The sequence below is a fragment of the Drosophila gunungcola genome, assembly GCF_025200985.1.
Source record: "Drosophila gunungcola strain Sukarami chromosome 3L unlocalized genomic scaffold, Dgunungcola_SK_2 000005F, whole genome shotgun sequence".
NCBI lineage: Eukaryota > Metazoa > Arthropoda > Insecta > Diptera > Drosophilidae > Drosophila > Drosophila gunungcola.
Window position 1 is genome coordinate 2,015,851 of NW_026453180.1, and position 15,009 is coordinate 2,030,859.

At 42.7% G+C, this 15,009-nt stretch overlaps 1 protein-coding gene across 1 annotated transcript in view; it reads right to left on the reverse strand.

Annotated features, from left to right (window-relative positions):
* Positions 1-1,168: 1,168 nt before the first annotated feature.
* LOC128259504 (titin) overlaps positions 1,169-15,009 on the reverse strand; it is an 81,684-nt gene continuing 67,843 nt past the window's right edge. Inside the window, 14 exon segments of the mRNA XM_052991900.1 lie at positions 1,169-2,122; positions 2,771-3,073; positions 3,136-3,330; positions 3,394-3,498; positions 3,591-3,611; positions 3,729-4,034; positions 4,095-5,110; positions 5,692-5,833; positions 5,901-7,568; positions 7,648-8,616; positions 8,730-8,981; positions 9,044-9,085; positions 9,305-10,289; positions 10,291-14,444. Coding sequence (XP_052847860.1) covers positions 1,932-2,122; positions 2,771-3,073; positions 3,136-3,330; positions 3,394-3,498; positions 3,591-3,611; positions 3,729-4,034; positions 4,095-5,110; positions 5,692-5,833; positions 5,901-7,568; positions 7,648-8,616; positions 8,730-8,981; positions 9,044-9,085; positions 9,305-10,289; positions 10,291-14,444 — 10,349 coding nt within the window. The 3' untranslated portion in view covers positions 1,169-1,931.

Genomic DNA, 15,009 nt, shown 5'->3' on the forward strand with positions numbered 1-15,009 from the left:
GACAAGAAGGGAAAAAGAGCAAACAAGCAAATGAAATTTCCGTTTTGAGGAGCTGCGCTGCCTTCCCGATCGTTTAGTGTATCAATAACTGAATAACAGGCTAAGAAGGCTCCGCCCTGAGTGTGTTTGGCTGCTTTGTTTGCTCCTGCAATTTGAAGTGCCGGAAATATGCTTAGCTTTATGGGATTGCTACGCCATAGACAACTCTGGGCAAAAAGTTGACTCAAATTATTGCGTCTAGCCGCATGGAGAGGAGATAATATCTTTTGATTAGTGGCAACCGCAAAAACTTTAATTAAATTCGCACACAATTCTCTGCTGGAAAGTTTATGCAGCATTTGCCATGTCACCAGATAAGTTTCCACCATCGCCGCCTGGACACTACACACGCATGCAGCTTTTATTTTTCACTCCACAGACCTTGGCTTTAAGTTTTACACTTCGGACTAACCGTTACGGAGAAAACTTTTACACAAAATTTATATGCAGAGTTCGGGAGGCGAAATCTAATGAATTAATTAGTGGACTTCGGGTGAAGCCAAAAGGCATACACCAACCCAAAAAAAAAAACCACTTGAATCTGTAATTCATTGAAAATTCATAGCTTAATTTATTTTGTTTATTTATTTGGCTTTGATAACTCTGGGCATTGTAAAAGCGTAGGGGTCAAAGTTGATTTATAATCACTTTCTGCCTAAAATTATTGAATTGTGACTTCATTTTTTGGTTGCTTTTAGCTTTTAAAATTTTCTTATTGAATTTATTAAATTTATTGCTATCTGTTCACAAAAAGTTGTCGCAAAGAACCTAAACCTTGTATTTCATTGGTACCAATAATCTTAAATATATTTATAGTTGAAAAACATGATTTAAAATTTATTTGGTAAAAATAAAAATATGGTATACTTAATTGCATTTAATAAGATAGTTTTAAATACCTATATTGTAATTGTTCCAGTTTATTAGCACCAATAATCTTATATATGTCAATATAAAATATATATTTTGTAATTGTTTCACTTTGTTAATACCAAATATGTCAAATATGTTTTAAAGTCGTTCTGTAACATGATTTTTACTTAAATTATAATACCATACCTGTAGTAAATTAACAATTGGAAAAGACGTCATCAACCCAAAACCCATTGTGTCTGTATCTCAGTAAAAATTCATTGTTATTATTTATTTTATTTATTTGTTTACTTCTGGTAACTTTAAAGACACACGAGTATAACCTCTCTCATATTCCTATGCCATAAATTTCAACCAGAGCGAATCCAGGACAAAGGCAACGGCAGCCAGCGACTCGCAACACTCCCCAGAAATAACTCATATCGAATTGCACCATTTGTTGTTTTGTCTCCCGAGAGACGATATTGAGTTACGCTGGCTGGGATTGGGATTGTGATGGTATTTGGGCGTTGGAGGGCTGCGGCTCGTTGGCCCCCATTGCCCGATGCCGATGGACCGCCACTTGGTGGCATTTTCATTCTCTGTTTCATTTTTTGTTGCTTCGTTTGACGCTTTCGATTTTGATAGATTTATCACAGCTTACAAAAATAAGGCGAAAGTAAAACAATATTGTAAAACCATAAAAAAAGGAACTCTATGCAAATGAAAAATCTAAAATTATGTCCATTAATTGGATGATGTAATGGGCATCCAGAACATCGAGCCATGCCCACGCACCCGAGCATTAAGTTTATTCTTCGCTCGCACTCTTTGATCGGGAGTCGTGGGCATCGCTAACAATGGGATGCGATTAACATTACACCATCCTTACATCGTCATCTCTACTAAAGTACAAAAAGCTAGAAAATCAAACAGGGAGTTACACCCCATTTGTTTTTGTTTTATATAAAATACAATTGAAATAGTATATGCTTAACCTACGACTAAAGTGTTTCTTATTTCGTTGTCGTTTTTACCGACTATTTGGAGCTCTTCTTCTTTTTGCTCTTGGGCAAATCCGCCCACAGCCTAAAGAAGTACTCATCGCGTTGAAGCAGCCTGCCGCGAGCATACGAATGAATATCAGCATCCATGTTGTGGTCACGCAGCCACGAGGAGGTGTTGCACGAACTCATCTCCGTTCGCGGCTCGTCCGGCAGGCTCTCATGACCTGGATTGAATAAGAATGAAATAAATATAAGTTTTGACCAATTGCGTTACATCCTACTTCCTTTTATCGGAAATAACTTTTTCTAAAGGGAAATTGAGAACTTGAAAAGTTTGTGGCTATTAAATTACTTGCTTAAACTGCCATTCATATATATTTATTTATTAACACTGTCATTATATATATATTTATATATTTATGTACATGTCAACACTGCCATACTATTTTTATTACGGAAAGTAGCTTTCATTAACATAAATAAATTTAATAAAATTTTAAAAGGGTTTTGCATTAAAATTAATTTTATTACCATTAAAAAGAGATGCTTTTTAGTCATGCCTACATATCTATTTCCTTACAGAGGAAATGACTCTTTCTAAAGTGAAATTAAGAACTAGCAGGGCTTTGACTATTTTATAACTCCCTGCACTGCTATTAAATTTTCATTACGGAACGTAGTTATGAGTTATTATTTGAAGAAATTAACTAAATGAAATTTTAAAAAGCCAATACAATAAAATGAATCATTTTTAAAGAGATTCCCATAAAGTTTTAAATAAAAAATGCTACTTAAAATATTGTACAAGGATTGACACTGTATCTATCTTATTATGCTACACCCTGTGATACTAATAAGCTATTAAAACTCACCAGCAGTCATGACCTTGTATGGCTCCTCCGATTCCAGAGGTTCACTTAGACCAATCTCGTTCTTCGCGAATATGCGAATCATGTACTCGTGGTTCTCCTGCAGATCTCTGATCTGGAATTTCTGGACGCCAGCTGGCACACGACCCACCTCGATCCACATGGTCTTCTTCATGTCCCTAATAGCAATGTGGTAGCCGAGCAGAGGCGCACCTCCATCTGACTCGGGTATACCCCATTCGAATATGTGGGCATTGGCGGCAAGAACGCGCGCCTCCAGTGGAGCGGTCGGTGGTGAGGGTACGGCTATAATAATATCGAAATTAGTAAATGATATTTATCAAAGCTCGCTCGTCATTTAAACTCACTGGCATGTGTCTTGAGCGATATGCTCTCGGTGACGGCTGGTGCACCTAATCCAACCTCATTCTCCGCAGACACACGGAACCAGTACTCGCACTTCTCCTTGAGGTTGTCAATCGTGTAGTGCAGCTGGTGGGCGTCCAGTGTAATGACCTTTGTCCAGGTGGTAGATGTTGAGGAACGTTTCTCCACGCAGTAGCCTTTACGAAAAACAAAATTATAATGATTCCCTATATTTATTGATAAATCGATGTATATTTTACCTGTGATTTCTGATCCACCATTGCGGGCAGGCACCTCCCAATCCAAAGTGACACTTCGACTGGTGACATCCGGTGCCCTTAGGTTCTGAGGTGGCGACGGCGGCGCTGGATGTTGAACAATCAAAAAAACAATTAGTATTTACAGCACAACAAAGCACATACAACTTTAAAAGGATGTTTTTATTTCTCTCACGTACCTAGAACTTCATTTTCATTAGCTGTTTTCAATTGTGGTTAGATTTGCGCATGTTTAAGCATTAGTGGCGTAATAAAAAAAGCAATATGCGAAAGCAATAAGCAATTGTGTGTATTAGGAAAACCGCTTGAAAACTTACTTATCTTGCGGCCCACAACAATCTTTTCCGTGGTCTCGAACGACTCGCTGGTGCCAACCTCATTTCTCGCATAGATGCGGAACAGGTAGCCCTTGTTTCTAACCACCTTTTCGACATGGATGTTGGTGACAGTGCCTAGGGTTACGCCTACCGATCTATAGGTGGTTTCAGTCTCTTCCCTTATCTCCACAATGTACTCTAAAATCTTAGAGCCGCCATCGTTCTCCGATGGTTCCCAGGCCAAGTTGAAGGAAGTATCGTTCATGCCCGAAACAGTGGTTGGACCACGTGGGGGCGATGGTTTTTCTGTGAATTGCACAAATGGATTAACAGTATTCCTACTGTCCCTATCTACTAGCCACTTACCGAATTTCTTAGTTATGGTCACAGGGTCACTTTCCGTTGGCTCAGACTCGCCAATGGGATTAGCGGCTACCACACGGAACATGTATTGCGCATTCATAGATAGTTTTTGAACCGCATACGATTTGATGTCTTTGTCAAAGTCAGAGACCTTCATCCAGACATTGTTCTGGACGTCGCACTTCTCCAACGTATACTTGTTAATCTCCAGACCGCCATCATCAATGGGCGGTGTCCACTCCAGGGTGATAGAGTCCTTCTTTATATCCTTGATCTCCAGGGACTGAGGTCTGCTGGGCTTGTCGATCACTTGAACCGTGCACTCCACATACGTAGAGCCGGATTCATTGGTCGCCGTAACCTTGTACTTGCCGGATTGTTCGCGGGTGACCTTCTTAACCGTATAGGTTGAAGTAATCTCTGTGGTCTCGATGGTGACCGTCTTGGTGGTCTTCTGCTCAACCGTCTCCTTGTGCCAAGTCACAGTGGGTTGTGGATAGCCGCGAACCGCCGCTGGAATGGTGAGAGTGCTACCCGTACGCAGTTTCTGAGTCAAATACTTGTCCTCCACCTCGAGGACCGGCTTTTGCTGCAGTTTCAGGCGGCACGAGGTCTCCACGGAGCCCTTCTCATTCGTCGCCACGCAAGTGTAGGTAGCTTCAGTCTCAATGTTTGTCTTTTCAATAATGTATTTGGCCACACGGTTCTCATAGCGTAAGCTGCTCGATTCGAATACCTGGCCGTTCTTCTTCCACGTCACCTTTGGCTCTGGAATGCCGCCAAACACGCAGGACAGGGTCACCTCCTTGTCCAATTCACTGACCACATCCTGCAGTGGTTCCCGCACGCTGGGTGCCTCGGTCTCGATCTTGGGCACCAGACGGATGGGTGGCGACAGCGGCGAGGGTGGTGAAGGTCCCACATCGTTTACAGCTATCGATCGGAATACGTATTCCGTGTCGATCTTGAGCTTGCTAATGGTGTACGTTGTGTCCTTGATTTTTCTAATTTCAGTCCATCTGCGGATAAGTAATAATATTTATTAAGTTTTTGCCTACTTCAAATGGTATTTTAGTTTAACATTAAAACAATTTAGAGCTGCTCTTTAGTAAAAAAATTATTAGGACGTCAGCCAGTCAAACATTACATAAATTGTATTAAGGAAACAAAGATTAGTCATAAAAGTAAATTATAGCTATGAAAAGAAATTGTAATACAAGTTTCCACACAAATAAAGTCAAAACAATTAATACAAGTAAAATAATACTGTATTTAATTGGCTCATTGTTTATTATATGAAAAACTGTATTTGAATTCGTTAAATACCTAAAATGTCTTAACACAAGATTGATTTGGCAACAACAAAAAAATCATAAACTATGAAAACAAATTATAATACTAATACTAAAAATTAAATCTTTTTATAGTCAAAAGAACAAAAACAAACAACATTTTTTCAACATTTTGTATTATAATAAAAACTTTGTTAAAATCCTTAAAATCCTAAAAAACTCATAGCCAATGTTTATTTAGGGAACTGCATAAAAATCTTGCAAAACATTAAAACTAAATTCCCAACTGCGCTTTTTCTTGTACTTACTTTTCTTCCTTAACATCGTGATATTCCAAAATGTACTCGATTATTTCTGATTTGCCATCGTCCTCCGGCGCCTTCCAGTAAAGCGTAATGGAGTCGTGCATTATCTCCAGAGGTTGGGGAGTGCCAGGTGCCGTCGGTTTGCCTAAGTTGATTTGATTAGGGTCTTCAGTTCCGCAACAATTACCATGGATATAAGTTGGGCTACTTACGCATTATGACCAAATGTAGGCTTGCCTCCGCTTCGCCAACCGGGTTGACGAGCTTGACGGTGTACTCTCCCTCATCATCGTCGACGACCTTTTTGATGGTTAGCGTGGCCGACTGCTCATCGATGGCTGGGATTGTGCGCTTTGACTTGGGTATGACAACCTTGCGCGTGGTCCAAACGGCCTCGGGCGTTGGTACGCCTGTGTACTTGACAGTGAAGGTGGCATCATCGTTCTCCTTAACCTTAATGGTCTGATCCTTGTCAGAGGTAATGACGGGTGGCAGTTTGAGCTCCTCGACGCACAGCTTAGTGCTGTTGGTGACGTTCTCGGCTACGCAGCTGATCTCACCAGCATCGTCGTCGCTGGCATCGTGGATGACCAGTCGTCTGACAGTGCCCTCGACAAAGACCTCGTGCTTCTTGTTGGGCTTAATTGGTTTGCCCTTCTTGCACCAGGTCACCTCTACATCGGGCTGAGAGAGCTGCACAGTAAACTCGGCATCCGTGGTCTTGGTGGCTAGAGTTACATCCGGCAAGCGAATTACAAAGTCAACAAGTGGCTCCTCTACCGTCAGCTTGCCCTTTGACGTCTTAGCGCCCACCTGGACGGAGTATTCGCCCACATCTTCGGGCTTGGCCTTGACAATGCGCAGCGATTGCTTCTTGCCATCGATGGCCAGCTGAACGCGCTCGTCCAACACAATCTCCTTGCCATTCTTGAACCATTTGACCAAGGCGTCACCCTTGCTGAGTTCAATCTCGAAAATAGCATTCTCACCCTTGGTCACGGAAACGTCCTTTAGCGGCTCAACAATCTCTGGCGGCAGCTCGATTACGACCAGCTCACAACTGCACTCTTGACCCTCGATCTTGCATGTGTACTGACCTTCATCATGGATAGTGGTATCGCGAATAACCAGGCGACGTGCTTTGCCATCCTTGATGAACTCGACGTTTTTGTTTTCTGGCGTGATCTTCTCGCCATCCTTGTACCAGGTAACCTCAGTGGACTCGGTAGTAAGTTCTACATCTAAAATGGCGGTGTCCTTTTCGGTTACCTCGTAGTCCTCCAGCACCTTTATAAAATCGGGCTTACGCTGCAGAACCTCGACAGTGGATTGAGTTTCTTGCTTTTTGACCTTGCATGTATAGGTACCAGAGTCACGTAGATTCGTATTTCTGATCACCAGCTTATGCGTTTTACCATCCTCAACCACAACACGATGATCCATGCCGCTGAGTTCCTTTCCATTGAAGAACCATTTGGTCGTGACCACGTGAGAGGTCTCGCATTCCAGGGTTAGAGATTGTACCTCTTCAATGGTGATGGTCTTCTTCAATTTCTTAGTGAAGGTCACTTCATCGACCTCGACAATCACACGGGCACCATGCGAAGTTTTGCCAATTGGATTACTGGCAATGCACTTGTAGTCACCAGAATCGGTTTCTGGATTGGCATCCTTGATGATAAGTTCAATATTTTCGCCATCATAAACCTGCTGGATGCGTTCGCTGGGGAACAATGGAGTGTTGTTAAACAGCCATTGGACCTCGGGCACGGGATTTCCGGAAACCTTGGCTGGCAAATGAATCTCGCCCTTTTGCGGCACATTTTGTTCCTCGAAGCGTTCCACGAAGAGTGGTGGTTCGGCGTTACCGCTTGTGGGTACTAAATTTAAATATAACAATAGTTAATGGTTTTTTAAACAAACATTTTTATTTACTTGAACATGAAACATAGAACCTACCTTCAATTGTTAGATTTGCAGTAGTCTCCACACTACCCAAGGGATTAACAGCCTTGACTGTGTATTCACCCTTCTCAGACTTCTTTGGTGTGATCAGTGTTAGGGAATGCAAGTCCTTATCGGACTTGGCATTCTTAACGGGCTTGCCATCCTTATACCAGGTTACCTTAGGTGGTGGATTACCCACAATCTGTGTGGAAAGTACCACACTCTCGCCTTCGCGTATGACCATGTTGCGTAAGGGTTCCAAAATTTGCGGGGCCTCCTTGTCAGTGGTACGCACCTTAAGTGTAATGGGCAGACGCGCCTCGCCCTCGCGATTCGTGGCTATCACCTCGTAAATGCCTTCCTGCGATTTCTTTACCTTGGTGATGTGCACCACACTGCAATACATATGCATGTCTGATTCCGTGACGATGCGAACGTTCTTGATTTCCTCCTCGTCAATGTCCACGCCGTTGAAGGTCCAGACAATATCCGGTTCTGGTACGGCCACCAGACGGCACTCAAGAATCACGTTCGTATTTTCGTCCACATACTGAGCTTTTGGCTTTTTGGAGAATGTTGGTGGAATGCCCTCCAAAATATCAGCCAGCGACGATTCACGCGACATGCTTCGGCGTGAGAGGGCGGTGGCATCGGAGCCGTGATCAGAAAGTGGACTCTCCACAATCAGTTCCGTTGTGCTGGAAGTAAATCCTGCTGCATTCTTTGCCACAACTGTGAACTGACCGGCATCCTCGGGGAACACCTCACGAATGATCAATGTGGCGACATTGTCGTCATCGTAGAACATTTGGAAGTCCTGTGAGGGCTTGATAATGGCAGTTTCGCGGAACCAGGCGATCTGTGGTCGCGGATTGCCCTCGACCTTGCACTCAAACTGTACCGTGTAGCCGTCAGGAGTATGAATCGGCTGCAGTTTCTCAATGAATCTGGGAGCAACGGGCTTGTCTTCCGGTCCAGGACCTTAACAGTTCACAATCACAACAGAACATTTAATAATTTTTTAAAAACCAAACGTGGACAGCGACTTCAAAGAGTTATCACAAAAGAAAACATTTTTAAAAAGGCATACTTACGTTCGAACACAGGCAGCTTATCGATTTTCTCGTGCAATTTGTTTTGCACATACTGCGCATATTCCTCGGGCTCCATCAGATATTGAGCTGGAACCCAGCCTTCCTCTTCTGTGATACTCTTCTTGACATACCACCACTCAGAGCTGTGACGTCCAACGACAGTTACCTTCTCACCCTCAACAAGGTTTATAGCCTCGTCGTTATCGGCAATGTAATTGCAGATCGAATACATTACGTTGACATTTTCGGATTCTAAAATTTACAAACAAAGTGTAAGCTAGCATTCCAATAGCTTTTATTTGATGGACACATACCTTCAATGTTCATTTCTCTGGTTATATTTAGCGAAGCTCCATCTGTACAAAAATGGGACATCATTAATACCTTCTCTCAAAATAATTTTTACATTTTTAAGTTTTGAACAATGAATGGTTAAGCGTTAGCAACCGACATTCAAGTTGGGTAATTTTACCTTGCCACTCTGATATCATATAAGCTGATATTTATTTATGTAAAAGTAAAGCATTTATGATTTTAAAAAAAATTGTCGATACTGGTGACAAAAGCCAACTTACCTTCATTGAAAAGTTGATGGACAACTTTACGCTTCTTTTTAAAGGTGAGAGAATCCTCATCGTATGTCACCGAATCGCGTTTCGGATGTCGAATACCAATCAGGAACTGTTCTTCCTCCTCATCTTGAACAGAGTAGGCTGGCTTCTGCTGTTTCTTAGGCTTTAGCTTGAAGTCCACTTCATCTGGTGGCAATTCTTCAACGAAATATTCTTCGGGTTCCTCGACTTCATCGATGGTATCCTCATCGTCTCGAATTTCTTCGATGATGGGCTCTTCGCCATCGTCATAGTCCTGAATGATCCTTATTCTGGCTTCATCGGCTGCTTCAGAGAAGGTTTTCTTGATGGGCTTTTTAAGCTTAACCTTTCCAGACATCGAAATTTCCTCTTCTGCATACGAGTCCAGCGCAATGTTAAACTCCTGGTCGACATCTTCCTTGGTCTTGGTAGTTTTTGCTCGGAATGTGACGTTCTCAACGTCTGCGTATTCGGGAATGTCTACCTGCTTTCGGCGCTTAAGTTTCTTCACCGTGTAGGCCTCTTCATCTTCTTCTGTGATCTGCAGAGGCTTTGGCTTGGGTCGCTGACTGACAACAAACTCTTCAATATCCTCGCCCTCTTCGAATTCCTCTTCTTGCCGCTTGATAGAAAGCTCAGCGGCAGCTTCGTCCAGAGTGGTGGGTTTGACTGGTCGTTTTCTCAGCACGGTAGCAGCCTCCTCGACATCCTCATTAATAGTGTGGGGCTTTTTGAAGGAGAGACTGAACTCAGTTTCTTCGAGATCTTCAACCGTTGGCTCTATGGGTTTCTTGGGTTTTCTGCGAATAACGACTGCTTCTTCAACGATCTCTTCTTCTTCAATTTCTACCGGTCTTTCTTCGACTACAGTCTTCTGAAGCTTGAGCTCGTCCGCAGCTTCTTCCACCGGTTTTTGCGGTTTCTTCTTCTTAAGTTGTACTGTTTGGTCGGAAGTTTCCTCGGTAACTGTTTTTTTCCTTTGGTAGTTTGACATCCACGGAGAATTCCTCTTCGGTCACCTCCTTTGGTGCCTTGGGCTTCAGTGTGACTTCAGCCACCACTTCTTCTTCTAAAGGCTCTGTCTTCTTTAGTTTCACAACCGCAGCATCGACAATGTCCTCTGGCTCAGGCTTTTTGGGCTTCTTTTTAATCTGGACTTCTTCAATAATCTCTTCCTCAACGATCGGCTCTGGGATAACTTCTTCTTCAACCTTAACCGTAAGCTCCTCGGCAGCAACTTCTTCGACAGGCTTCTTTGGCTTTTTCTTTACTATCTTTGCCTCTTCCTGAACTTCTTCCACCTTTGGCTTTGGTTTCAAAGTAACTTCAGCCTCTGGCTCTTCGACCACCTGAGCAGCAATTGGTTTCTTTTTTGGTAAGCGGACTTCTTCTTCCTTAGGAGCTTCTGGTTCAGTCTCTTTGACGCCAATTTTGTACTCAGTGGGCTTTTCTTTTGGTACTTCCTCGATTTCCTCAATGACTTCTTCGACCACTGGTTCTGCAGGAACTTCTTCAGTGAGAGTAACCTTAAGTTCAGCAGCTGCCTCTTCTACGCTCACAGGCTTTTTGGGCTTCTTCTTAATCTTGGCTTCCTCAGAAACTTCTTGTACTGGCTGCTTCGGCTTAATTGAGAACTCAGCTTCGGGTTCTTCGACCACCTCTGCTACTGGAGCCTTCTTTTTCTTTTTCTGGATCGTCACCTGTTCTTCGGGCAACTCTTCAACGGTTGGCTCCCTTTCAGCCTCTTTGATGGCAAAGCTGAAATCCTCTGGTTTTTCTTGTGGAGCTTCTGGTTCTTCAACAATTTCAATTTCTTCAATCTCCTGGACGAGTTCTTGTGGAGGTGCTACTTCTTCAATGATTGTAATCTTGAGATCAGCGGCCTCCTCTTCGGTCGATTGTTCTGGAACAACAGCAATACTGGTAGTTGCTTCCACTTCTTCAACAGGCTTTGAAGCAGAAACAGTTACTTCCGCCTCTAATTCCTCCTTAACTTCTGGCTTAGGCTTCTTTTTGCGAATAACCTTGACCTCTTCTTCGATGACTTCCTCGACCAACTCACGGGGAGTTTCCTCAATGACTCTAACCTTATGTTCTTCGAAGATTTCAGGTTGCGGTTCTTCCACAATTGGCTCAGCTACAACCGGTTCTTCCTCGATAACCACTTCGGCAGGCTTTTCCGGCATTGTCTCCTTAACGTCAATTCTGTATGTCTTTTCTTCAACCACCGGCAATTCTTCTTTCACTACTGTAACCACCTCTTCCTCCTCGACTTCCTCAATTATTGGCACGTCCTGAGGAATCTCCTCAGTTATCTTTATCTTTAGTTCTTCAGCCTCCACATCCTTTACCTTCTTTTTGGGCTTCTTGGTCTTGATTAGGGCTTCCTCAGTAACTTCTTCAACGGGTTTACTCTCCTTAAGAATGATTTCAGTTGCTGGCTCGTCTGCGAAAGTAACAGAAGGTTTCCGTTTTTTCACTGTAAACTGCGCCTCACTTGGTTCTTCGGGCTTGGCCTCAGTTTCGGCTACGCGAATCGTGAGCTCATCTGGCTTTTCTTCGACATCAATTTCCCTTTCCTCCACAATCTCAGTCTTGGAAGCTTCTATATTCACCTCCTCGGGAACAGGGGCTTCGGTCTCGACAACCTTGATTTCTAATTGAGCTTCTTCTTCGGTCTTCTTTGGCTTTTTGGTCTTCTTCTGCTTGATTGAAGTTTCCACGGTCGTTTCCTCTGTAACCTTTGGTTCAGTCAGTACAAAATCGGCCTCAACTGCCTCTGGTTCCTTTGGCTTTTTCTTTAAAACAACCTCTTCAGGAATATCTTCCTCGGGTTGTTCCTCAACTGCAATCACCTTTTCTGCCTCAGTTTCCTTTATCGAAATTTCATAAGTATCAAACTTCTCGACGACCTTTTCTTGTACAATCTCTGGAATTTGCTCAGGAATTTCTTCAAAAACCTCAGCTGGTTTCTCTTCCACAGCATCCGTTTCTGTAATTTTGAACTCATAGGATTTGGGCTTCTTTGTCTTCTTCTTTTCTTCTTGTTTTTCGACCTCCACATGTGTCTCCTCAACCGGTTGGACCTTTTCTTCTTCCTCCACCACTATGATCTTATCCTCTTTGACTTCTTTCACAGGTTTCTTTTTAGTCTTTTCCTTGACTGCGATTTCTTGTTCAACCGGCTCCTCTGGGGTAGGCTCAGTAAGTTTTAGTTCAACCTCAAACTCTTCTGGCTTCTGTTCGGGTTGCTCAACTGGCAGCGAGAGTTCAACCGAAACTTCTTCGGGCTGCACCTGCTCTTCCCTTGGCTCCTTTAGAGTGACCTCAAACTCTTCCGGCTGCTGGTGCTTTGGTTTCTTCTTGCGCGTCACCACCTTTTCTTCAATTATTTCCTCGGTAGTTTCTTTGCGCTCATCGAAATCAATGACTCTGACTTGATGTTCCTTCGGTGCCTCCTCTGGTTCCAAAACTGTGGTTGTTATCTTGTACTCCACGGGTATTTCCTCAGGCACTTCTTCGTGTTGCGGAACTTCTTCGGCCACTACCACTTCCGATACAGGTGCTTCTTTGGGTTTCTTTTGTTTAACCTTAACTTCTTTTGGCTTTTCGATTTCCACGGGTTTTTCCCCTAAAGCATCTTCCTCGTTTACGGCTATTACAAATTCTTCTGGCTTTTGCTCTGGGATCTCTTCCTCTTTTGGCTGAACCTTCTTTGCCTTTGATTTCTTCGGTTTCTTTTCCTCGTCGTCAGACTTAACCTGAGTTTCTACGGGCTGGGGTTCCTCTGCCTTGGGCTTCACCAGCGCTTGCTTGACAGGTTCTTCAGTCTCAGGAGTCTGAGGGACAGGACGTAGTTTAATTTCTGAGTCCGTCTCTTCTGGAGCCTCTCTTTCGGGAATTCGGAACTTGACTTCTAGTTCAGGTATTTCCTCTTCTTTCTTTGGAACTCCAGGAACGATCTCAGAAATTATTGTTTCAGGTTCAGGCTTTGTCTTATCTTTGGGCTTGTACTTAGTCTTAGAGGGCTTCTTGGGCTTCTCAGGCTTTTCTGGGTGTTCGATTGGCTCAAGCTCTTCGTGAATATATTCAGGACGATCAACTTCAGTGGGCTCGAATGGCTCCACAGTAAACTCTCCCTCCTTGGACTGCTTTGGTTGTTCCTCAACAACAACAACTTCCTTCGGTTTTGATTTGACTTCAACCACTTCCTCAACTTCTTGTGGCTTTTGTGGAATCTTTTTAAGAGTTACATTTTCTGGCTCATCTTCTTCTTTTGGTTTCTTCTTACCCTTGCCCAGCTTAAGCTTCACTTCCTCTTGTTTTTCTTCGGGCTTTGGCGCCTTTTCAGGTTTCTTATACGGTGCTTTTTCTTCAGGTTCTTCTTCGCTACTGACATATTTTTCGTATTTTTCGAGCTCCACCTTTTCAAGGTCATCCTTAATTTTCTTAATTTTTTTGGTTTTATGCGGTTTGAACTTGAGAACTTCTTCAGCCTCTTCGATGTTACGAGATAGGTCACCATTATCTTTGATGGCGCCGATATCTGTGATTTTCGGAATAAGCGGAGCCGGAGGATATTCTACCATGACCATGCGGGCTTTAAGTCTGAACTTAGGTAGTTGAACAGTCTGTTCCTCGACTGGCTTTTCCTTACGTTTACCGGGCTTAAGCTTCACTGTTTTGGGAACATCAGTAGCGTCCACAACTGTTACCTTTGTCGGCTTCTGTTCCTTGCGTTCGATTTTCATTGGCTCAAGAGTTGCGAATTCGGGTTTGAGTTTTTTTGGAACATCGAAATCAATTTTCTCGTATTTCTCCAGTTCCGTCTTCTCGATTTCCTGCTCCAACATCTTTCTGATGAGTTCGTCATGGTCATCTGTCTTCTTTTTGACAACCTTTTTCTTTTTAGTCTTTGGCTTGGTGACATCCTCAGCAGTTTCTTCTGTGACGGGCTGTTCCCCCTCCTCTTCAATTTCTTCCACTATGGGCTGTGATTCCTCAACCTCGGCGACTTCATCGATGACTCGGACTTCCAAAATCTTTTGTGGTTGCTCCTCCTCGACAGGCTCTTCGTGAATGATGCTTATTTGATAGTCTTTTTGAACCTCTGGTATTTCACCTGTTACAAAAAATGCATTAAGGTTTAAGTAATTTGTTTTTAATTAAAAAAAAAACCCGGAGAACCGTACATTGCTTTTGCAAAGCAATCATATCGGTGAACTGGACAGAAGACATTTTTGGGGCTATATTTACATAGGTAGCAAGGAAAACATTTATAAACTTAACCTAAAGAATTGAATAAATCCAATAGTTTAATAATAAAAACATTTGAAAGGTTAGATTGTTAATATGGGGGTTTTTAATCAGTTTAGGTATAGAGTAATATTCAGGTGGACAACAGTTCATGAAACGAATTAAAGATTATGTGAAATTAGAATTGATTAAAATATCTATACTACTTAAAGGTTAGAGACGTTATTCATGCATAAGATATTGTTATGGAGTTACTGTGTTGGGAGGCTTTAAAGTTGAACTGGAAGAGATTAAGACCGCAATAAAAATTGACTCAAATAAAGTAAGTTGAAATTCAACAGCGAGAGAAAAGAAGATAAATTTAGATGGGAATTGGCGCAACAATTGGAAATCAACGTGGTTTCAAAGGGAACAAACAAATGCGAAAGACA